This window comes from Erythrolamprus reginae, chromosome 10 (assembly GCF_031021105.1).
Source record: "Erythrolamprus reginae isolate rEryReg1 chromosome 10, rEryReg1.hap1, whole genome shotgun sequence".
Lineage (NCBI taxonomy): Eukaryota > Metazoa > Chordata > Lepidosauria > Squamata > Dipsadidae > Erythrolamprus > Erythrolamprus reginae.
The window spans coordinates 34,006,419-34,029,428 of record NC_091959.1 but is presented as its reverse complement, the minus strand read 5'-3'; the positions used below and the strand labels follow the sequence as shown (position 1 = coordinate 34,029,428).

At 47.6% G+C, this 23,010-nt stretch overlaps 1 protein-coding gene across 3 annotated transcripts in view; it reads left to right on the top strand.

Moving 5' to 3' along the window:
• The first annotated feature begins 2,798 nt into the window (after nt 1-2,798).
• MSI1 (musashi RNA binding protein 1) overlaps nt 2,799-23,010 on the top strand; it is a 71,637-nt gene continuing 51,425 nt past the window's right edge. The window contains exons 1-5 of one of the 3 annotated variants that reach the window (XM_070762441.1): nt 2,799-2,825; nt 3,745-3,785; nt 4,171-4,252; nt 4,443-4,527; nt 20,524-20,565. In XM_070762441.1, the coding sequence (XP_070618542.1) occupies nt 2,806-2,825; nt 3,745-3,785; nt 4,171-4,252; nt 4,443-4,527; nt 20,524-20,565 (270 nt within the window). In that variant the 5' untranslated portion in view covers nt 2,799-2,805. Of the gene's footprint in view, nt 2,826-3,145; nt 3,381-3,744; nt 3,786-4,170; nt 4,253-4,442; nt 4,528-20,523; nt 20,566-23,010 lie in introns of those variants that run through there. The other 2 variants (XM_070762442.1, XM_070762439.1) reach the window with 2 other exon arrangements.

Below are 23,010 nucleotides of genomic sequence, written 5' to 3'. Positions count from 1 at the left end.
TCTTTGGTTTAATTCCTCAGTTCTACTTACTGTGCTGTTGGCAGGTCTCCAAAGCTTTTGGGCCCCAAGTCTCCTGTCCCATCTGATGATTGTAAGGCCTGTTGGCAGAGGTGGGCTGCTAAGGTGGAACGGTGGCCTGTGCTTGTCCCCGTGGCTCTGAGTGCTAGCAGAGTCCAGCGCAATTATGCTACTGTACCTGGGCAGGTAGTGAAATCGCGCACGGACACGCAGGGGCACCACGGAGGTGCTATTGGACATGCAGGTACTAGCAGAATCCAGTGCAATTATGCTACTGCACCTGGACCACAGGTGCACCTGCATGTCCGTGCACGATTTCACTACCTGCCCAGGTACAGTAGCATAATTGCGCTGGACTCCACCAACACTCAGAGCCACAGGGGCGAGCACACCTCACCCTTCCACTTGAGCAACCCACCTCTACCTGTTGGTGTCCAGATATAACTCTGCCATCGAGAAGCAACCTTGCATAGATTTTGAAATCTTATAAGCTATTCCAATCCTTCTTCGCACAACTTTCTGGAAAATGTTTGTTATTGCTAAGCTGGTCATTCCTTGCAGCGAAAGCTCTTTAGCGAAGTCTTTCTGCATAATCCGAACTGGTAATGAGAACACCAAATTGCAGAATTTTGGGTGGCCCAAGTTTGAGCCAGGCGTGGTCAAGGAGGCTCTTTCGCTGAAAGAAGTGGACTCCCCAGCACGTCAAAGTGTGAGGGAAGTGATACAAACCACACACCCACACATACACCCCTGGACCCAGTCTGAGGTTCCCAGTGACAGAAACCATTACCATTCCTAGCTTATAAGGGACAAGCCATCAGAACTGTGAATTTTCCTGTATTGCCCAAGGCATGTGGATCAAGGCTGTGGGTGGGTTTTGTGCTTGTGGACAATTTTAGCTTGCAATTCCAACATTTATTTATTTTAATTATTTATTTATTGCATTTATATGTCACTCACTCCAAGGGGCATGCGTAAGTGCACCAGTGTGCCTTCCATCCCCTGTCCAATTGTCTCTCCTTATCTCATTTATCCTTTCTTCCTTTCATATATGTTCTCCTATACTTTTATATCTTTTCTTCTCTCCTTTTCTTTATTTATATTACTACATATCTATTCTCTTCAATGTGTATTATGTATTGGACAAAATAAATAAATAAATAAAATGGACTCTAAGCAGCTAACAACAGGTATAAATACAATATAAGTAAAAAATCAATTAAAAACATAACTAAAATCACATGTATTATAAAACCATGGTATTCTGAGGCCTGTAAATCAATGATAAAATTGATAAAATAAAATTGATAAAATTGAACGGGTCCAAAGATGGGCTACAAGAATGGTGGAAGGTCTTAAGCATAAAACCTATCAGGACAGACTTCATGAACTCAATCTGTATAGTCTGGAGGACAGAAGGGAAAGCGGGGACCTGATCGAAACATTTAAATATGTTAAAGGGTTTAATAAGGTTCAAGAGGGAAGTGCTTTTAATAGGAAAGTGAACACAAGAACAAGGGGGCCCAATCTGAGGTTAGTTGGGGGAACGATCGGAAGCAACGTGAGAAAATATTATTTGACTGAAAGAGTCATAGATGCTTGAAACAAACTCCCACCAGACATGGTTGGTAAAACCACGTCACTGAATTTAAACATGCCTGGGATAAACATATATCAATCTTAAGATAAAATACAGCCTGTGAAGTCAGTCTTGGTGATTTGGGCTTTAAGAGCAATGTGTGAATACAGCAATGGTATCACTCCAGAAGATAGGTGCAAAATAACAGAAGGATCTTGATAAACATGAACAATGGGCGCCATCTAACAATGAAATTCAAGGGTGAAAAAAGTAAGGTTCTACATTTAGGCAAGAAAAACAAAACGCACAGGTACAGTATAAGTCTAAATGCTATTGATATTGCTATTCCACAAGGGTGGCAGCGGGGAGGCACAGTGATTAAGAGTGCAGCCCTGCAGGCTACTTCGACTAACTGCTAGCTGTAGTTCAGCAGTTCAAATCTCACCACCGGCTCAAGGTTGACTCAGCCTTCCATCCTTCCGAGGGGGGTCAAATGAGGAGCCAGAATGTTGGGGGCAAGAGGCTGATTCTGTAAACCGCTTAGAGGGGGCCGTCAAAGCACTATGAAGCGGCATATAAGTCTAAATGCTATTGCTAATGGGCCACGTTTAAAATCTGAGGCCGGAAAACCAAAGGGCCTGTCGGTCTCTCTCTTCTGCCTTCCCAGATTGACCCATGTGGGAAAAGGGGAAAGGAGGACAAAGTAGGCCAGGCCAGGCTTTGGGCCTCCGACCTCAGTGGCTGGAGAGGCCTACATCTCATGAGCAGAAGCCCCAACTCCGCATCTCCCAGCCCAGGCGGCCTTCTGGGCCTCAAGGCGGACCAGGCCACGTCGGAGGTCTCCGGCCCACTCCCCCCCACTGCCCGGGAACCTTCACCCGGGGCCTCCTGAGGCCGGCTTTGGGGGCCGGTGCGCGAATGCACAGGCCTCGAGATGGGGACGTGTGAGCGTGGAGGGAGCGGCCTTCGGCGGGCATCAGCGGGGAGGCGGCCGGGGCTGGCTGCTGCCCTTGTCCTCCCCGTCGTCGCCGGAGCCCTTCCAGCCCGCGCTCGCCCAGTCACATGCCGGTCCTTGTTGCCGGCTGGATGGGCTTTAACTCTTGGCGGCCCGGGCTCCTCCTCTTTCCCAGTTCCAGGCGAGCAACAGTAATGAAGGGCCGGGCGGGCCCGGGAAGAGCAGGGAGCCCCCCCTCCCGGCGCCCTTGACCATGGAGGCCTCGGCCCGCAGGTAGAGAACAAAGCGGGGAGGCGGCCGGCATCGCAAGCCTCCGCGGCCCGAATTGGCGCCCGGACCGGCCCCCCACGAGAGGTGGTGGCGGCGGGAGCCTTTGTCTCCCGGCGCCCCCGAGGACCGGCGCGTCTCCCGCGTAGCTGACCGGGAAGGGGCGGGGGGGCGAGCGAGCGAGGGCGCCGGCGGGTGGCAAAGGGAGCCGGCCAGTGTCGACCGCCGCGCGCATGGGCCGCTCCGCCCGCCGCCCGCTCCCCAGCCACCTTCTGCGCGGTCGCCGGCGGCCCGGCTTTTATGCTCACGCCGGCCACCCGCCTGCCGGGGGTGGGAGGAGCCGGGCAGGTTGTCCCCGCTGGGCCCGTCCCTCCCTTCCCCTCCCCGCCCGGCTGCGAGGGGTCGGGGGAGGGGGCAGCATGGCCTGGCCGTCCGGCCCCTTTTCCAGCGCTCAGCTGCCCCGGGAGTGCGGCGCTGGTCCTCGCCGGCAGAAGTAGCCCGAATGGAGACCGAAGCCAGCCAGCCCGGCCTCGCCTCGCCGGACTCGCCTCACGATCCCTGGTACCACGGCCCGCCCGCCCGGCTTCCAACTCCGCCGCCGCCGCGCGCTCCCTCGCCCGCCTCCCTCCGCTCGGGGAGCCCGCCGGCGTCCCCGCCTCCCGCGATGCCGGGAGCTCGTGGCTGAGGAAGCGCCCGGCCGGCAAGCCGGCCCGCCAAACATGGCCGATGCCCGCGCCGCGCTCCTCGCCGGCAGCGCCTCTAAACCCGCATCTCGGGACGCTCCCGGCTGCCTCCCGGCGCTCCGGAGCCGCTTCCTCCCGCACCCCCTTCGGTCGGAGTTGCTGGGCTCCCTGCGCGACGGCGGCGCCCTCCTCCCCCCCCCGGCCTTGCCCGCCTGACTCGCCTCTCTTTCTTTCCTCGCTAGCAAGATGTTCATCGGGGGACTGAGCTGGCAAACGACGCAAGGTGAGCGGCGCGGGCGGGGAAGGGGGTGGTGGTGTCCCGGCTTCGGGTCTCGCCCGGCGGCACCTGCCGGCCCCCCGAAAACTTCCCGGCTCCTCCTTCGGAGCCTCCCTCCCTCCCTGCGGGCCGGCCCGGGCCTTGGCTGGCTTTGGCGTGAGGGGAACCCGGGCTGAGGCGGAGATGGCGCGGCCGAGCCGGTGGGTGGGTGGGAGCGCTCCTCGGGCGAGGCTCCCCGCGGGCCAGGAGGGCTCGTTCTCTCCCCCCCTCGGCCTCGGCTGGGCAGGCCGGAGGCTGTGAGGGGGTCGGCGCCTCCTGGGCCCCCTCAGCCCGCCGTCGCCTTTTCCCGCCCGGGAGCCCACAAGGGTGGCCTCGTGTCGTGCTTTTGCAGAAGGCTTGCGGGAGTACTTCAGCCAGTTCGGCGAGGTGAAGGAGTGCCTGGTCATGAGGGACCCGCTGACCAAGCGATCCAGGTGAGGCTCCAGGCAGGCGCCCCCCCTCTCCCCGGGGGAGGGAGGGAGGCCGGGAGGGAAGGAGGCGGCCTGCTGCTTCTCTCCCCCCCCTTCCTTCTTAATCGACTTTCTCTCCCTCTCTCTCTTGGCCGGCTTCCATCGCTCCCTTCCGGCGGCCCTCTGTTGTCCATCTCTCCTCCATCCTGTGCAGGGGCTTCGGCTTCGTCACATTCATGGACCAGGCCGGGGTGGACAAGGTGCTGGCCCAATCCAGGCACGAGCTGGACTCCAAAACGGTGAGTGGCTTAGCGTGGACCGAGGGTGGGGGAAGCGCTTTGGGTGGCCGAAGCGGCCTCCCCTGAACTCAGATCTGGTCCTAGAATCTGCAGTTGGGCTGTAGTGACCCGTGAAGAGGAAGATGGGCTGCTAAGGTGGGATGGTGACATGGGCTTGCCCCCCATGGCTCTGAGTGCTAGCACAGTCCGAAGCAGTTCTGCTACTGCACCTGGGCAGGTGGCGAAATCGTGCGTGGACACACTACCTGCCAGGTGCAGTAGCAGAATCACACTGGACTCCGCTAGCACCTGTGTGTCCTCTAGCACCTTCGTGGCACCTCTGCGTCTCTGCACGCAACTTTGCTACCTGTCCAGGTGCAGTAGCAGAACTGCGCCGGACTCCGCTAGCACTCAGAGCCATGGGAGTGAGCACACCTCACCGTTCCACACCTTAACAACCCACCTCTGGGTACCGGTTATTGGTCGGTTGGACCGGGGCCTGCTGATGTGTGCGAGAGGCAAAACTTTTCTCTTGTTTGCCTGAGCAAAAAGTTGAACATGTCTTTTTTTTTTTTTTGAGCCTGGCCTGGTTGGCAGAAGCCGCCTTGCAGTTTCCCATCCTAAACTAGGGATCCTGGGAGTTGTCGTCTTCCGCTGCTTTCGGGATGCCAAATTGGATGCCCCGCAGTTGACTGGGCTGATGTCAAAGGATGGGGGACCTTCATGGTTATGGGGCCCGAGGCCGGCCTGTCTAGAAGGAGACTTAGAGGCCCTGCAACCAGTGTGAGGATGGGTAGAAATGCCTGGGCGACAGGAGTGGCATCCGGTCTGGGATCACTTTTATTGATTGATTGATTGGACTTTTATGCTGCCCCTCTCCAAGGACTTGGGACAGCTTGCAACATATAACAGAACAATAGATGACATCTTAAATCCAATTAATTAAATTTAAAATCTACCCCCCCCAAAAAAAACCCCCATGAAAAGACAGTCATTCCCATTTGGTCAACACATTCATCAGCCGAGGGGGGGGGGCAGAGTCTAGTGGCTCCAAGCCCGGTGGCATAAATGAGTCTTAAGACTCTTACGAAAGGCAGGGAGGGTGGAGGCAGTGCGAATCTCTGGAGGTTGCTGATTCCAGATGGCCGGGGCCCTCACAGAGAAGGCTCTTCCCCTAGGCCCTGCCAAGTGACATTGTCTAGTTGGCAGGACCTGGAGAAGGCCAACTGTGGGAACTGACCGGTCACTGGGACTCATGCAGTAGGAGGCAGTCCCATAGGTATTCTGGCCCGATGCCATGGGAAGGGGGATCCTGTCCCTTTGGCAGGCCACCGCAGCCACCACGTGTGACCTCTAGGCCTTCCCCTTGGGCTGAAGGACTTCCAGTGCCTCCTCTCCCCCCACGTAACCCAAAAGAGAGGGGAAGGGACTCCCGCAGAGAGTGGTGGTCTCAACCTGGGCTCAGATCCAGGGCTGCCTGCCTGTTGGGCCAATGGAGTTCTCGGTTTCTGTTGCCAATGTTGCAGGGGCGGGGAAGCACCAGATGTTTCGGGGAGGGGGGCAGCTTGGCTGACTGGTTAGGCCGCCTCTCGACGTCCCAATAAAGCTGCTCATTCGGCATTTCATGTCCCCATTTTGCGCCCCCACCTGGAAAGGCCAGACATGGAGGTATCATCCCACCCATCATCCTCTCCAAATTGGCCATGGGGTGGTCTGGGGTTTCCAGCTGGCATTCTTTGGCACCACTTTGGGTCAGGAGAGAGGAAAGCGGGAGGGAGGAACGTGAAAACCTGCCGGGTTTCCATCCCTCTAAAGGTAACAAACTGTCCCCTTAAGAGTTTTTTCTTCTTCTGTGTCCTCCAAATCTCTCCATTCTCCTCTCAAGCCTATTTACAGGTTTAGCAGAGAGGATCCTTATTGGGAGGAGGTGAGAAAGGCAGCTAAGCTTAATCTGCCCAAGCAGCAGTGGGGGCTGTGGGGGAGGGCAAGGAGCAGGACCCATCTCCCGGGCATTCATCACAGGGCCCAATTTCAGCCCTTCTGAGGCTTCTGAGATCCAAAGTTCCTGAATAATTAGCTCCATTCATGCCAAATTTTATTTGGAATCATACGGAGAATTCTGAAATTTGGAATTCCACAAGTCTTAAAAGTTGCCAAGTTTGAAGAGCTCCGATCTAACCCCTGTGTAAAGTTTAGTGGTTACATCACACAATCTTTTATTTTAGAGGCTTTGGGTGTGAGATTAGGAGTATAAAATGATTTCAGTATTTTATTGTATCAACTGTTGTTTCATTCCTGGTACTATGCTTAGTAAATAAAAAATAACTACTAGCACTAAGATGGCTGAGTAGGGATTTCAACCCGTATCTCCAAAGTGGTCAATAGATGTAGTCCTTCCTTAATTAATTTGTGTTAAACAATCATTGGTATGTTTGTTATTCTTCTGTGTAACTCAGGTGTATAGCTGGGATCATGATTCCATTAAACTAGATTTGTGTGAACGGCAATTTTTGAGCAAGCCTCAAGTTAATCAAACATTAAGCATGGTTTGCAAATCTCAGTGGCTTAGTTGCATGGCCTGTGTACTAATCCTCGGTGTAATACTTTGTCAGTGTGTTGTATGGAGTGAGCAGGCATTTCTTGCGAATACTTTTGGACACTTTGTTCTGGCTGAAATCTTTAGGCTCAAGGCTTGGGCCAGTAAAGGGAACAATGTTTGTTTTTAACACATTTTCTCTCCAGCGAATGGGTATTAAGGAACAAAAATTATCTTGCATGATTCTCATAAAAAAGGAGAGCTAGGTTGCTCCCCCTCTTTTGGAGGGGCTGATGCCCAGTTACAATTCCCTCCCCTGCCCTTTTCTGCTCATATCCAATTCCTTGTCTAAAGTACAAGGAAATAGTGTTTTCTTGAGCAAACGGCAACAAAAGTGGATCGTCCTCTCCAACTGTCTTGATCGGTATGAATCCAGCACCCTCGTGTTGAGTGCGAGAAAAACTTTATCCTTAAAAGTTAGGCACTTTCTTTGATTTAAATCCAGCTTCTTGGTTGAGTTTCTTTACAACGTCTCAGGCTGGGAAACCCGTCAGCAAAGCAATCTCTAGATTTATTTGTTTGTCTCGTTTTCCTTGCTTGTTTGCCGCCCCTCTCTGAGGACTTTCCAGCAAAGGGGGGGTGGGCATTCTCTTCCTCTGGACTTTGCTATGGGGCAAAGGAAAGTTGGTGGCATTGAGAGGGGTGGCCTTCTGCAGCTGGCCTCATCGCGTGGACCCCCTTGGATGGATGTCCGCTGATCCCTATTCTTCCCGGCTGCTCTCTCCTCCCCGCCTTTGAAAAGAGGGCTGGGGGCCTCCTCGGAAGGCGGGGCAGGTGGGGGGAGGGGCCGAGCGGACCCCAGGAGAACAGAAGGGGTCCTCGGGCGAGACAGAAGGCGATGGGAGTAGGCTTGCCATGGCGGTCCCCGATGATGCGTTGCTGGGTGGGATGAGCACAGAAGGATTCATTTCTCTTTGTTCTTAAAACAAGTTCCTGCTTTCTCCGGATATTTTTTTTTTGGGGGGGGCTGATGCAGAAGGTTTAAATGGCATCTCCCCGCTGCCTGCCTTTCCAATGCTTGTTTCTTATGGGGCATGATCTCCCTAGAGTGCCAGGAAAAAGCACCCTCTTTGGCTTGAGTGTTGGCAGAAGCAGACCCTGCGTCCCTTTGCCACATCTATCGATCTAGAAACATAGAAACATAGAAGATTGACGGCAGAAAAAGACCTCTTGGTCCATCTCGTCTGCCCTTATACTATTTCCTGTATTTTATCTTAGGGTGGATTTATCCCAGGCATGTTTAAATTCAGTTACTGTGGATTTACCAACCCCATCTGCTGGAAGTTTGTTCCAAGCATCTACTAGTCTTTCAGTCAAATAATATTTTCTCAGGTTGTTTCTGATCTTTCCCCCAGGTAGCATCAGATTGTGTCCCTTTGTTCTTGTGTTCACTTTCCTATTAAAAACACTTCCCTCTTGAACCATATTTAATCCTTTAACATGTTTAAATGTTTCGATCATGTCGCCCCTTTCCTTTCGGTCCTCTAGACTATGCAGATTGAGTTCATGAAGTCTTTGCTGATAAGTTTTATGCCTAAGACCTTCCACCATTTTTGTAGCCCGTCTTTGGATCTGTTCAATTTTATCCATATCTTTTTGTAGGTGAGGTCTCCAAAACTGAACACAGTATTCCAAATGGGGTCTCACCAGCGCTCTATGCAGTGGGATCACAATCTCCCTCTTCCTGCTTGTTATACCTCTAGCTATGCAGCCAAGCTTGCTTTTCCTACCGCCTGACCTCACTGTTCACCCATTTTGAGACTGTCAGAAATCACTACCTACCTATCTATCTATCTATCTATCTATCTATCTATCTATCTATCTATCTATCATCTATCTATCTATCTATCTATCTATCTATCTATCTATCTATCTATCATCCACCCACCCACCTGCCTATCTATCTAATTTATATGCCACCCAACTCCTCAAAGACTCTGGGCAGCTTACAACAATTAAAAACGATATTTAAAGGAACAATTTTAAAAAGTAATTACAAAACTCTAGTCAAAGCCATACATATCCCTCAATATCTCGCAGGGCCGGATCTAGATGGTATCTCATTCGGTCAATGGTCCCTGGCCTGCCAGAAAAGGCAGGCCTTTACAGCTTTGCGCAAGGCCAAGAGGGTGGGGAGGGTACAGATCTCCAGGGGCAGCTGGTTCCAGAGAGCCGGAGCCACCACACAGACGACCCCACCAGTTGGCATTGTTTAGTTGACGGGGACCCGGAAAAGGACAGTCCCGTAGGCCTTTATTGATCACAGGGAGGTACGGAGAGGGGTGGCATACAAATCCAATAAAATAAATAAATACGGTAGGGGCGGTTCCAAAGAATATCTGGCTCTAAGCCATGTAGGGCTTTGTAGGTGATGACCAACACCTTGAATTGTGTTCGGAGACTGATTGGGAGCCAGTGCAGCTCATGAAGAGTTGGTGTGATGTGGGTGTATCTAGGTCAGTGATGGTGAACCTAAGGCATGGGTGCCACAGGTGGCATGCGGAGCCATATCTACTGGCACGTGAGACATTCCCCTAGCTCAGCTCCAGCATGCATGTGTGTGCTGGCCAGCTGATTTTTGGCTCACATAGAGGCTCTGGGAGGACATTTTTGGCTTCCAGAGAGCCTCTGGAGGGATGGGGGAGGGCATTTCCAGCCTCCAGAAGGCCTCTGGGGAGTGGGAAAGCTGTTTTTACCCTGCCCAGGCATTGGATTATGGGTGCAGGCACTCGTGCATATGTAATAGTGAACATGCATGCTCTTTTGGCTAACCTAGGTATATCCACAATAGCTCATGTGGCTTAGTTCTGTAACATTTGAAGTCCCCAAATGCTTTTCAAGGGTAGATCCCTGTAGAGCGCATTGCAGAGCCGTGAAGTAATAAGGGCATGAGTGACCGTGTGAATAGCCTCCTGGTCCAGGTAGAGTTTCAATTGGTGCACCAGGCAAACCTGTGCAAAGGTTAATTAATGGCATCTCAGACCTTCCCCTTTCTAGAAAAGCCATTTGGGATCCTTCCTGCTTTATTTATTTACCTGCCAATTGGAAGAGGAGGGGGACCTCAGTGTGGGGAATGCAATAGCCCATAAAATAATCTGCTACAACATCCTTCCTGTCCACAACTACTTCAGCTTAAAGCACAACAACACACGAGCACACAACAGATACAAGCCTAAAGTAAACCGCTCCAAACTCGACTGCAGGAAATACGACTTTAGTAACCAAGTAGTTTATGCATGGAACTCACTACCAGACTCTGTAGTATCATCACCAAACCCCCAAAACTTTACCCTTAGACTCTTCACTGTTGACCTCTCCCGATTCCTAAGAGGTCAGTAAGGGGCGTGCATAAGTGCACCAGCGTGCCTTTCGTCCCCTGTCCTAATGTTTCTCTCTTACTAGTATCATGTACAGTATATAAATATTATTATATCTTTCTATACCGCCAATAGGTACTTGAAAAAACAAACAAATAAAAAATAAAATAAAATAAATGTAGTGCCAGGAGAAGCAACGTTTCAAGGCCTGACAGATAAGTGCGGTTGTGTTACTCCGCACAGCCTGGTGACACAGTTTGTGAGGTGCTGTGGTCCCCTGGACCGAAGGACCCTGCCTTCCATTGTCTAGGCCAGGGGTAGGCAAAGTAGGCTCTTTTATGACACTTGGACTTCAACTCCCAGAATTCCTGAGCTAGCATGATTGGCTCAGGAATTCTGGGAGTTGAAGTCCACAAGTCATAGAAGAGCCAACTTTGCCTTTCCCTAGTCTAGGCCAATGATGACGAATCTATGGCACGGGTACCACAGGTAGCACATGGAGCCATCTCTGCTGGCACGCAAGCTGTTGCCATAGCTCAAGCTCCAATGTACATGTGTGTGCCGTCCAGCTGATTTTTGGCTCGCGCAAAGGCTCTGGGAGGGCGTTTTTGGCTTCCGGAGAGCCTCTGGGGTGATGGCGGAGAGTGTTTATACCTTTCCCCGGCTCCAGGGAAACGTTTGAAGCCTGGGGAAGGAAAAACACGAGCCTGCTGGGCCCAACAGAAGTTGGGAAACAGGCCGTTTCCAGCCTCCAGAGTGTCTCCAGGAGTCAGGGGAAGCTGTTTTCACCCTTCCCAGGCATTGAAGTTTGGGTGTGGGCACTTCTGCATGCGCAATAGCATGCGTGCACAGTCTTTCGCCATCACTGGTGTAGGTAAAGTTTCATCTTTGGGGACGGCCCCAAAGAAGGGCTTGTTTGAGGATTTAGGCAGGTTTATGGGATTAGAGCCACCAAAGAAGAATTGGACCTTCTGACTTCTGCTGCTGTTGTTGTTGTTGGTTTCTGTTTCCGTAGCTGGGGCAGGAACATCCACTTGGACTTTCCAGGTCGCATAAAATGGAGTGATTTTCCTTGGCTTTCTATTCTACAGAGCTTCGTTCTTTCCATGGGTTATTATTTGTGCTAAACTTGCAAAAGGGGCCCCGGAAGATATGTTTCAAGTGCTGTTTTGCTGGCAGAGTAACTGGGTCAGGAGATCTCCAACCTTGGGCAACTTTAAGAGTTGTGGACTTCAACTCCCAGAATTCCTCAGCCAGCTTTTAAAGGTTTGCTCACTTTGCTAGCTGAGGAATCCTAGGAGTTGAAGTCCACACGTTTTAAAGGTTTGCTGGCTTTGCTGGCTGAGGAATTCTGGGAGTTGAAGTCCACAAGTTTTAAAGGTTTGCTGGCTGAGGAATTCTGGGAGTTGAAGTCCACAAGTCTTAAAGTTGCCAAGGTTGGAGACCCCTGACCTTGATGGACTGTTTTGCCTCCGTGGGGGTCGGAAGGGCTACACACTGTCCTGTGCTGGTCTTGTAAAGTTTTCCCCAGGAAACATTTCTTTTTCTTTTTTAAAAATCTTTATTAAGTTTCTACATATAAAAATAGAAAGAAAAGAAAAAATTTAAACAAACGGAACATTGAAAGAAAAAAAGAAAGAACCCAAGATAAACAGACAAATGAACATATAAACTTAAACAACATATAGAACATATCCAATTTCAGGAGTGTTCTTTATACGCACACATAGTCATTTGCTTATCATCAATATTTTTTTCACTATGTACATATATTTATTTGTTATATAGAAGACATAATTTGTCAACCATATTGTTGACTATCACAATCAAGCAACCTAATACAGTGGTACCTGTACCTATGCACGCCCTACTTATGAACTTTTCAAGATAAGAACTGAGTGTTCAACATTTTTTTGCCTCTTCTCAAAAACCATTTCCCACTTACAAACCCGAGCCTTCAAAACTGTAACCAAAAAAGGCAGGGAGAAGCCTCTGTGTGGCCTCTCTAGGAATCTCCTGGGAGGAAACAGGGCCAGAAAACTCAGGGAGAAACCTCCCTGGGGCCTCTCTAGGAATCTCCTGGGAGGAAATAGGGCTGGAAAAGGTGGGGAGCAGCCTCCAAGGGGCCTCCCTAGGAATCTCCTGGGAGGAAACAGGGCCGGAAAAGGCAGGGAGCAGCCTCCGAGGGGCCTCTCTAGGAATCTCCTGGAAAGAAACAGGGCCTCCACCCTCCCTGTGGTTTCCCCAATCGCACACATTATTTGCTTTTACATTGATTCCTATGGGAAAAAATTCTCCTTACAAACTTTTCTACTTAAGAACCTGGTCACGGAACAAATTAAGTTCGTAAATAGAGGTACCACTGTATTAGGTATTTGTATCTAATGTGTGGAATTGTGGGTTTGTTTTCCTTAGTTCTGTATATTATGTTGTATTCATTTTGTATATTTGTGACGAAGATGCGGATTCGTTTTTAGGGGAGACGTTTCTATTATCACTTTGGTGCTCAACCTTTGAGGGGAGCAACTGAAACATCCTTTTATTAGCCAACGTTGGCTGGTTCACACGTTGCAGCGTTTCTCTAGCTGTAATGCCGAGCCGAACACAGGCGTTGAACCTGGGTGGGAATTTTGTGTACCGAGGCCAGAGTACCCCCTGCTCTACTGGTTCCATTGCATTCAGACATGTGTCCATCGGCTTGCTTCCCTTGATGGGGTGACAAATGGCAGGGCCGGGCGAATCCCTCCCCGGGAGAGAGAGCGAAAGACGTCCTGCCTCCGCCCACGGACGGGCTGTGTTTGAGAACTCTCTTCGTTTAAAGCTATTTTAAAGTTTAAAGGCTGCACTTTTGTTTATGGAAATGGGAGTTTTAATAGATACCTTGGCTGGACTGGAACATTTCAAAGGCTGGGGAGATCGTCTGAGTCGGAGGTGTTTGTTTTTTCTTCCCAAGCTGGGGTGGGGTGGGAAAGGTGTGGTGGTGGTGGGGGGCGAGTGGGCACTTCAGTTTCAGGATGGTGCAATTTGGCTCTTCGCTTCGGCAGGAATCTGCCTGCGTGTCCAGTGTTATATACAGTGGTACCTCTACTTAAGAACGCCTCTACTTAAGAACTTTTCTAGATAAGAACCGGGTGTTCAAGATTTTTTTTGCCTCTATTTAAGTACCATTTTCTACTTAAGAACCCGAGCCTGGAAAAATTTCCCAGGAAGTTTGAGAGCGGCACAAAGACCAGGCCAGTTTCTTGCCATTCCCCCTGGGTTTCCCTCTCTGGCACAGTGTATGGGAGGAAGCCTCGACGCCTCAGAGTCCCTCTTTTTTTTTTAAGCCTTAAAGTTTTGGATTTTTTTGGTTCCCCTCACCTCACCTTCTTCCTTCGGCAGCAACTGTATTCCTCCTCTTCCTCCTCCACCTCCCACCCAAATTCCAAGCTTTTATTTCTTTCCTAATGGGTTAGCACGCATTAATTGCTTTTACATTGATTCCTATGGGGAAAATTGCTTCTACTTACAAACGGAATGAATTAAGTTCTTAAGTAGAGGTACCACTGTACAGTGTTGGTCTGGGGCAGCGATGGTGAGCCTATGGCACAGGTGCCACAGGTGGCATGCAGAACCAAATCTAGCTCAGTTCCAAACTGTCTGTGTGTGCCGGCCAGCTGGTTTTTGGCTTTCACAGAGGCTCTGGGAGGGTGTTTTTGGCTTCCGGAGAGCCTCTGGGGGGGATCAGCTCCAGGGAAGCCTTTGGAGCCCGGGGAGGGCAAACTATGAGCCTATTGGACCCACCAGAAGTTGCGAAATGGGCCTTTTCTAGCCTCTAGAGGGGTGGGGGGAGCTGTTTTTGTCCTCCCCAGGCATTGAATTATCGGTGTGGTCACTCACGCATGCACAATAGTGCGTTTGCATGCTCTTTCGGCACCCAAGGAAAAAAAAGTTCACCATCACTAGTCTGGGGAGAGGGCTCCACATTCTCTACTCCAAAGCCCATTGGATATACTGAATAGAATAGACTTCTTTATTGGCCAAGTATGATTGGGCACCCAAGGAATTTGTCTTCGGTGCAGATGCTCTCGGTGTACATAAAAGAAAAAGATACGAGGGTCGCCCAGAAAGTAATGCACCACATTTTTTTTCTCAGCCTACAGTAATGGTACGAATGCGAAACTTTAGATATACATTATTTGGATTGTCAGGAGTGTGTGTGTAAATTTTGCGTTTCTTCAGACAGATAGCGTAGCTGCAGGAGTGTTTCGAAATGGCATATGTAAGTGATGTATGTTACCAGCAGTGTGTCGTTATTGAATTTCTCACTGCAGAGAAAGAAACTGTTGGGAACATTCACAAATGTTTGTGTACAGTTTGTGGAGGATCTGCATTAGACAGAAGTACGGTTAGTCACTGGGTACAGAGGGGGAGGCCATTAGAGGTGCAGAAATGGCTTCGTGACCAGAACAAGGAGTGGTACCTACCGGGCATACACGCCCTTGTGTCTCGCTGGAGGAAGGCCATAGAATGGGATGGACAATACATGGGAAAATAGGGAGTGTAGAAGAAACGTCATTCTTTCTTGTGTATAAGTTTCATTGTGTTCAATAAAGAATTGTTGAAGAGAAAAAACGTGGTGCATTACTTTCTGGGTGGCCCTCGTACATTTGTCAAGAATTATGAGGGACAACACTTAATGATTGTCATAGGGGTCAAATAAGCAATGAAGAAACAATCAATATTAATAAAAATCTTAAGGATACAAGCAACAAGTTACAGTCACAGTCATAAGTGGGAGGAAATGTGTGATAGGAATGATGAGAAAAAAATCTAGCAGTAATAATACTGCGGACTTAGTAAATAGTTTGACAGTGTTGAGGGAATTTATTTTTATTATTTATTTTATTTATTAAATTTGTATGCCGCCCCTCTCCGTAGACTCGGGGCGGCTAACAGCAGTAATAGAAAAACAATATACAATACAAATCTAATAATTAAAACTAAAAACCCATAATTTAAAAAACATGCACACAACATACCATACATAAACAATATAGGCCTGGGGAAGTTATCTCAGTTTCCCCATGCCTAACGACAGAGGTGGGTTTTAACAGCTTACGAAAGGCGAGGAGGGTGGGGGCAATTCTGATCTCTGGGGGGAGTTGGTTCCAGAGAGTTGGGGCCACCACAGAGAAGGCTCTTCCCCTGGGTCCCACCAAACGGCATTGTTTAGTCAACGGGACCCGGAGAAGGCCAACTCTGTGGGATCTAACTGGTCGCTGGGATTTGTGCGGCAGAAGGCGGTCCCGGAGATATTATTTGTTTAGCAGAGTGATGGCATTCTGGAAAAAAATCCAAGAGTTGCCAGACAACTGTTGTGACTTGTGCGTTTCTGGGATGGCAATATTTGGATCCATTCGGTGTGAGGTCAGTGGGCTGTAGCGTTGTGGCGAAGAGTTGGAGCAAAATCTTTGGACTGATGAATATTATAAAATGTGGATGAAATTTTATGTATGGTTGGATAAGAAACTTAAGTAGGATGAAAGATTGAGTAAATAAGAAAAAGAAATGGGGGAGATTAGAAGTACTTTTTAAAATCCAGGAATAGTAGGGAGTGGGGAGGCAGCACTGATAAAAGCTATACATCCAAGATAATCCCAGCGCACATTAAAATAATGGTACAATAACAAAAGCTTTGGCAAAATGATAATAGAAAGAAACTGCCAGTCTGTCCTAATAAATGATTTTTAAAATTACAGACAGTTCACTCAGGGAAAGGTAAAGAAAGAAGGAGAGGAAAGTAGAAAAGTAGTAGGAGATAGAGCAGTGGTGGTAATTCAATTCATGGGGAGGGCAAAAACAGCTTCTCCAACCCCCTGGAGGCCCTCTGGAGGCTGGAAATGGCCTGTTTCCCAACTTCTGGTGGGCCCAGTAGGCTCATGTTTCGCCCTCCCCAGGCTCGAAAGGCTTCCCTGGAGCCGAGGGAGGGTAGAAACACCCTCCTCCATCCCCCTGGTGGCTCTCTGGAAGCTAAAAACGCCTTCCAAGAGCCTCTGCGAGCCAAAAATCAGCCCTCTCTAAGCGCTTTACAGAGAGTCAACCTCTTGCCCACAACAATCTGGGTCCTCATTTATCCACCTCGGAAGGATAGAAGGCTGAGTCAGTCTGGAGCCTACTGAGATTCGATCTGCCAAACACTCTGGCAGCCGGGGATCAGCAGAAGGAGCTTGCGGTACTGCACTCTAACCACCGAGGCTCTTATGGGTTTTTTTGTCAGATTTCAGGTGAGAATTTGCAGAATTTTGGGTGTACTGCTACCAATTCAGATATAATCTCTGCCTCTGGAAAGCTAGGATGTCAGCAAAGAGTAGGTTGGATTCCCAGCCTCTCGTTTTTTTATCTTGTGCTCAGGGTCCTTGGGCATAGGAGCAAAACCATCCTGAAATCGGTCCTTTAGACCAGTATTTTCCAACTTTGGCAACTGGGAGCATGGACAACACCGCAGTGGCACAGAGTTCCCCACGCTCGGCAAGGGGAAACCTGAATCCCAGCCTCTTGAAGACCCGTACAAGTCAGTACCGGGTCAGAACCGCCCTGGAGGGGTGGGGATAAAGAGAGGCACCTGTCGGTGGACTGTGTCTGCAGAGCACGACTATTGTTGTCATTAGCTGTGGCGGTCACAAATGAACGGATGGCTTTGAAGAGAGTGCGAGTTAGTAGGATGCTTGGCTGCATAGCTAGAGGTATCACAAGCAGGAAGAGGGAGATTGTGATCCCGCTGTATAAAGCGCTGGTGAGAGCACATTTGGAATACTGTGCTTCAGTTCTGAAGACCTCACCTATAAAAAGATATTGATCAAATTGAACGGGTCCAAAGATGGTGGCATAAAACGTATCAGGAAAGACTTAATGAACTTGATCTGTCTAGTCTGGAGGACCGAAGGGAAAGGGGGGACATGATCAAAACATTTAAATATGTGAAAGGGTTAAATAAGGTCCAGGAGGGAAGTATTTTTAATAGGAAAGTGAACACAAGAACAAGGGGGCACAATCTGAGGTGAGTTGGGGGAAAGATCAGAAGCAGCGTGAGAAAATATTTGAGTGAAAGAGTAGTAGATGCTTGGAACAAACTCCCAACAGACGTGGTTGGTAAATCTACAGGAACTGAATTTAAACATGCCTGGGATAAACATAGATCCATCCTAAGATAAAATACAGGAAATAGTCTTAAGGACAGACTAGATGGACCAGGAGATCTTTTTCTGCCATCAATTTTCTATGTTTCTATGTTTCTATCTGGGTAACAAGATTGAAGTGCAAGTGCTGGAGAGGGAGGGAGAAGTATAGAAGCTGGTGAATGTTTGGCTGACTTAATGATTTAAAAGAACCTTGGCTACTTAAAGATGTGTGGACTTCCGGTCCCCAGAATTCTTTGCTGGCTGGGGAATTCTGGGAGTCGAAGTCCACATGTCTTCAAGTGGCCACGGTTGAGAAATCCTGCAGAGCAGCCACAAGCCGATGTGCCTATTTCTGAAATGCATTAAAGCCCATTTGCTTCTTTGACTTTTCCTAGCCTCTGCTCAAGGTGGTAAAGCTGTCAACTTGGGCCCCTTTTTATCCCCTGGGGGCCAACAGGCCCCAAGGGAGAGAGCAAAATAATAGAACAATATGCGTGAGGGTTTAGTCCTGAATTCAAAAGCTAGGATTCAGAAATTCTGAATTTCTCGGACAGAAACTCTCTGGGGGCCTGAGGGAATCCCCATGAAGTGGGGCAGAAAATCCTTCATTCTTGTATTTTTCCATGGGAAAAAAAATTGCCATTAATATATATATATATTATATATATATATATATATATTAATGGCAATTTTATATATATATATATATATATATATATATATATATATATATATATATATATATATATATAATTTTTCTCCCAGAAAATTAATTAGTGGCATAATAAGTAGATACAAAGATTGCTCAGATTGGGTAGCGCTGAAGTTATAATTAGCTTTAAAAAAAAAAGAGAAAGGTGATTATCTGTCGGAAGCAACCATGCATATATAATAGAGCTCATTGGGGCATGCTAAAAAGGGGACGCGAATCATTTTATCCTCTCTTATTATATTCCCCTTAAAATGTAAACAGGACCAGCAGGTGTCTGGCATTGCTATGGAGGGGTTTTATTTGCAGGTATGCCGATCTCCAAAGGCATTCCAATAAAGCTTGGAATTAGGAAGGGGAAAAAAACCCCCCACACACATTCCAATAAAAGATATTATGAGTCTTGCCTTCAGGCCATTGGAACCGGGCCACGCCAAAGTCAGTTGCGAGAGAGCCAGTGATAGTTCCACAGTGAGGAGAGGGAGGCAAAACACAAACCCAGAAAGAACGGAGGAGGCCAACCCATCAGTGAAAGGGAGGAGAATGGGGGAAATAAACAGGCAGGATAGGCCCTTCAGCTCAGAAAGCAAGGAACCCATACATTCAGCTGGGAAGGCCTTCAAAAGCCTGGACTTTGCTGGTTCTCTGCCCTGCAGAGGATCGCTTCATCTTTCTTAGGATAGGAAGTCAATGAAGAGAGGGATCTGCTGCTTGATGTGATGCCCTCTGAACAAACTCAGGACACCGGAAGCGATTTCTTCACCAGGGCTTCTATGGCATGAATGAATGGGCCTCCACCAGTCTCGTTCAAAGAGAACACAGGACATAGAATAACAAGGGGCCTTGGGGGTCTTCTGGTCCTGACTCCTGTGTTTTCAAACTTTCCAAATTTGCATTTGAAATGTTTTTCAAAAGAAGAGAAGGCGTCATTTAAATAAATCACCCTGATAAGCCTCTTGAGTTTTTTCAGTGAAAACATGCTGAATATTGCAAACAATTGTCCTGGTGGAGAGTTGGGGTGTGTGTGTGCATGAAATGTTTACTTTTTCCTTGGATGGGGTGTAACAGAAAATAATTGGTGTACATAAACGTTTGTCGAGAATCATAAGGTTCAACACTTAATGATAGTCCAGGTACAAATAAGCAATCAAATCATATTAGGAACCAGGCAATATACATTGTAAGGATACAAACAACAAAGTTACAGTCGTTTGTGGTAGGAGATGGGTGGTGGGAACAATGAGAAGATTAATAGTAGTGCAGACTTAGTAGTTTGATAGTGTTGAGGGAATTATTTCTTTAGCAGAGTGATGGCATTCGGGGAAAAACTGTCCTTGTGTCTAGTTGTCTTGTTGTGCAGGGCTCTGTAGCGACGTTTTGAGGGTGGGAGATGAAACAGTTTATGTCCAGGATGTGATGGGTCAGTAAATGTGATTTCAGCGAAACGTCGCATAGACACTCAAAATATTACAGGGGGTAAAACCTGAACTCAGAACAATCTATATACATATACCTGTGAAAATCTGCGAAAACAAACAAATATATATCTATATATATAACAAATATATATATATTTGTTTTCGTAGATTGACGTTAGCTTTGTGCTGCTTTGAATATATTCAAAGCAGCCCGAAGCTAACAACTTCAGCCTGATGATGGTGAATGTGATTTCACCAAAACGTCGCATAGACACTCAAAATATTACTCGGGTTAAAACCCCAACTCAGAACAATCTACATATATATAAAAATGGTGTTATAATTAAGATCCTTAAGAGATATATTGATTATAGATAGGAGAAATAGCTAAAAATATTAAATAAGTGCAAAATATTAGTCGACATATGTACCGTAAAATAGCTTTAAAGGTAAAAATGTATGTACTGTGTATAACTTCTCATTTTTGTTTTTTGTTTGTATTGTATAATGTCTTGTCTGTTTTTTCCTTTATGTATTTTGTAAAGTTAAGAAATGAATGAAAATTATTTTTATTAAAAAAAACCAAACATCTACCAGGAAATCCTGCCAAGTTCTACTTTCGTGAAGGGGAAACTCTGGATAGCACCCCAGTTTTTAATCTTTACACCCAGCAAGTTGTCACATACTTTGTCTTGTGTGTTCTTTTATGCTGCTGTGTTGTTTTTCTGTATATGAGGCTGGGAAATATTTGGTTCCCAGTAAAAACTCTAGATACCTCAACCTGATTGAAAATATATATATAATGTTTCTCTTTCAGATTGACCCAAAGGTTGCCTTCCCTCGCAGAGCACAGCCTAAAGTAGGTACACTTTATTCATGTAATTGTTATATTTTTATCTTGAAAACCTCGTATCTTGGTCTTCAGAACAAAAGCAAAACAAAACAGTGGCCAAAAGCAAGATAGGAAAAGGAAATGTAGAGTAATCGGGTCAACAGATAAGTTGACACTATTTACAACATTTGATAAACTCATAAATGAACTTATTTCTTCTTTCTTCTTCTTCTTTTATTTTTAATTTTTCCTCTTCTCTCTTCCTCCCCCTTTTTCTTTCTCTCTCTTTAGCTTTTCCTCTTTATTTTTCTTCCCTTATTTTAAGTGTGTATTCTGTTTTATAATTGTATACTCTAAATTCATATACATTTGTACTAATATTCACATAGTCCATTTGCTTTTTGTATCCCCTCCCCTATTTATCTTCAACAAAGATGATATTTTATTTAAAAAGAAAAAAGAAAAGAAAAAGGAAATGTAAAACAGAGCACCAAAATGGAAAATGTAAGCTACAAGAGTTTTTAGGCAGGAGGAATGAAAATGACAAAATTTGAAGGAATCTCAGGCTGGTGGCTGCATTACAGAGAAGCCATAGACCAGTGATGGAGAACCTATGGCATGGGTACCACAGGTGGCACTCGGAGCCATATCTGCTGGCACGCGAGCTGTTGCCCTAGCTGAGCTCCAACATGCATGTGTGTGCTAGCCAGCTGATTTTTGGCTCACACAGAGGCCCTGGGAGGGCGGTTTTGGCTTCCAGAAAGCCTCCAGGGGGATGGGGGACGGCGTTTTTGCCTCCCCAGGCTACAGGGACGCCTCTGGAGCCTGGGGAGGGTGAAAAATGGGCCTACTGGACCCATCAGAAGTTGGGAAATGGGCTGTTTCTGGCCTCCAGAAGGCCTCCGGGGGTGTGGGGGAGGCAATTTTCGCCATCACCAGGCTTTGAATTATGATAGTGGTGCACACAAGCTTTCGGCACCTGAGGGAAAAAAGGTTCACTATCACTGCCATATACAGCTGCAGCTCTACCTGAACTTTTGGGCATCATGTCCAGTCATGGTCTGGTAGCCTGTGTCTATATTTTGATCTTTGTTCCTCTGTCAACGGAGGGTTATGTCTCAAAAAACCATCAGCAAAGCTTTGCAAGCCACAGCTTACTCGGGTTGTGCGTTTTGTGTTGAAACGCCACCTTAAATGTCCTACAGAGTAATAAAGGAGGGATCTAATAAACTCAAATAAAACCAAAGCTTAAACCTGATTTATTAAGCATGGGCTTCTTGTGTTCCATGGAAAGCCATCCTGGAGTGCTTTAAGACAGACGTCTCCAACCTTAGCTGGTTGAGGAATTCTGGGAGTTGAAGTCCATAAGTTGCCAAGGTTGGAGACCCCTGTTTGAAGGGCCAGCAGAGTTAAAAGTCGAACCAATCAGTAGTGTTGCCAGCTCTCTCCAGGAGAAAAATGACAAGGACACTTCATTAGTCTAGATCTGTTTGATTTGAACCACAGGAGTGTCAAGGAGCTATACCACCCTATTTTAAGCTGTGGCGATACTCGTTGGAGATTATAGAAATGGCACTAGCACTTAGACTTATAAACCGTTTCACAGTGCTTTTATAGCCCTCTCTTAAGCAGTTTACAGAGTCAGCCTCTTGCCTCCAATAATCTGGGTCCTCATTGTAACTCACCTCGGAAGGATGGAAGGCTGAGTCAACCTTGAGCTTGGCCGGAATTGAACTCCTGACAATTGGCAGAATTAGCCTGCAATATTGCATTCTAATCACTTCACCAACACAGCCCTTCCTTCCTTCCTTCCTTCCTTCCTTCCTTCCTTCCTTCCTTCCTTCCTTCCTTCCTTCCTTCCCTCCCTCCCTCCCTCCCTCCCTCCCTCCCTCCCTCCCTCCCTCCCTCCCTCCCTCCCTCCCTCCCTCCCTCCCTCCCTCAATTTTGGTCGCCACGATGCAAAAAGGATGTTGAGACTCTACAAAGAGTGCAGAGAAGAGTGACAAAGATGGTTAGGTGACTAGAGACTAAAACATATGAAGAACGGTTGCAGGAACTGGGCGTGGCTAATTTAATGAAAAGAAGGACCAGGGGAGACATGATAACAGTCTTCCAATATCTCAGGGATTGCCACAAAGAAGAGGGAGTCAACCTATTCTCCAAAGCATCTGAGGGTAGAACAAGAAGCAATGGGTGGGAATCAAACAAGGAGAGAAGCAACTTAGAACTAAATAGGAGAAATTTCCTGACAGTCAGAACAATTTCCATGGAACAGCTTCCCTCCAGAAGTTGTGAATGCTCCAACATGGGAATTTTTAAAACAGATGTTGGAAAACCATCTGTCTGAAATAGTGTAGGGTTTCCTGCCGAAGCAGTGGGTTCGACTAGAAGACCTCCAAGGTCCCTTCCAACTCTGTTGTTGTTGTTGTTGTTGTTGTTGTTGTTGTTATTATTATTATTATTATTATTATT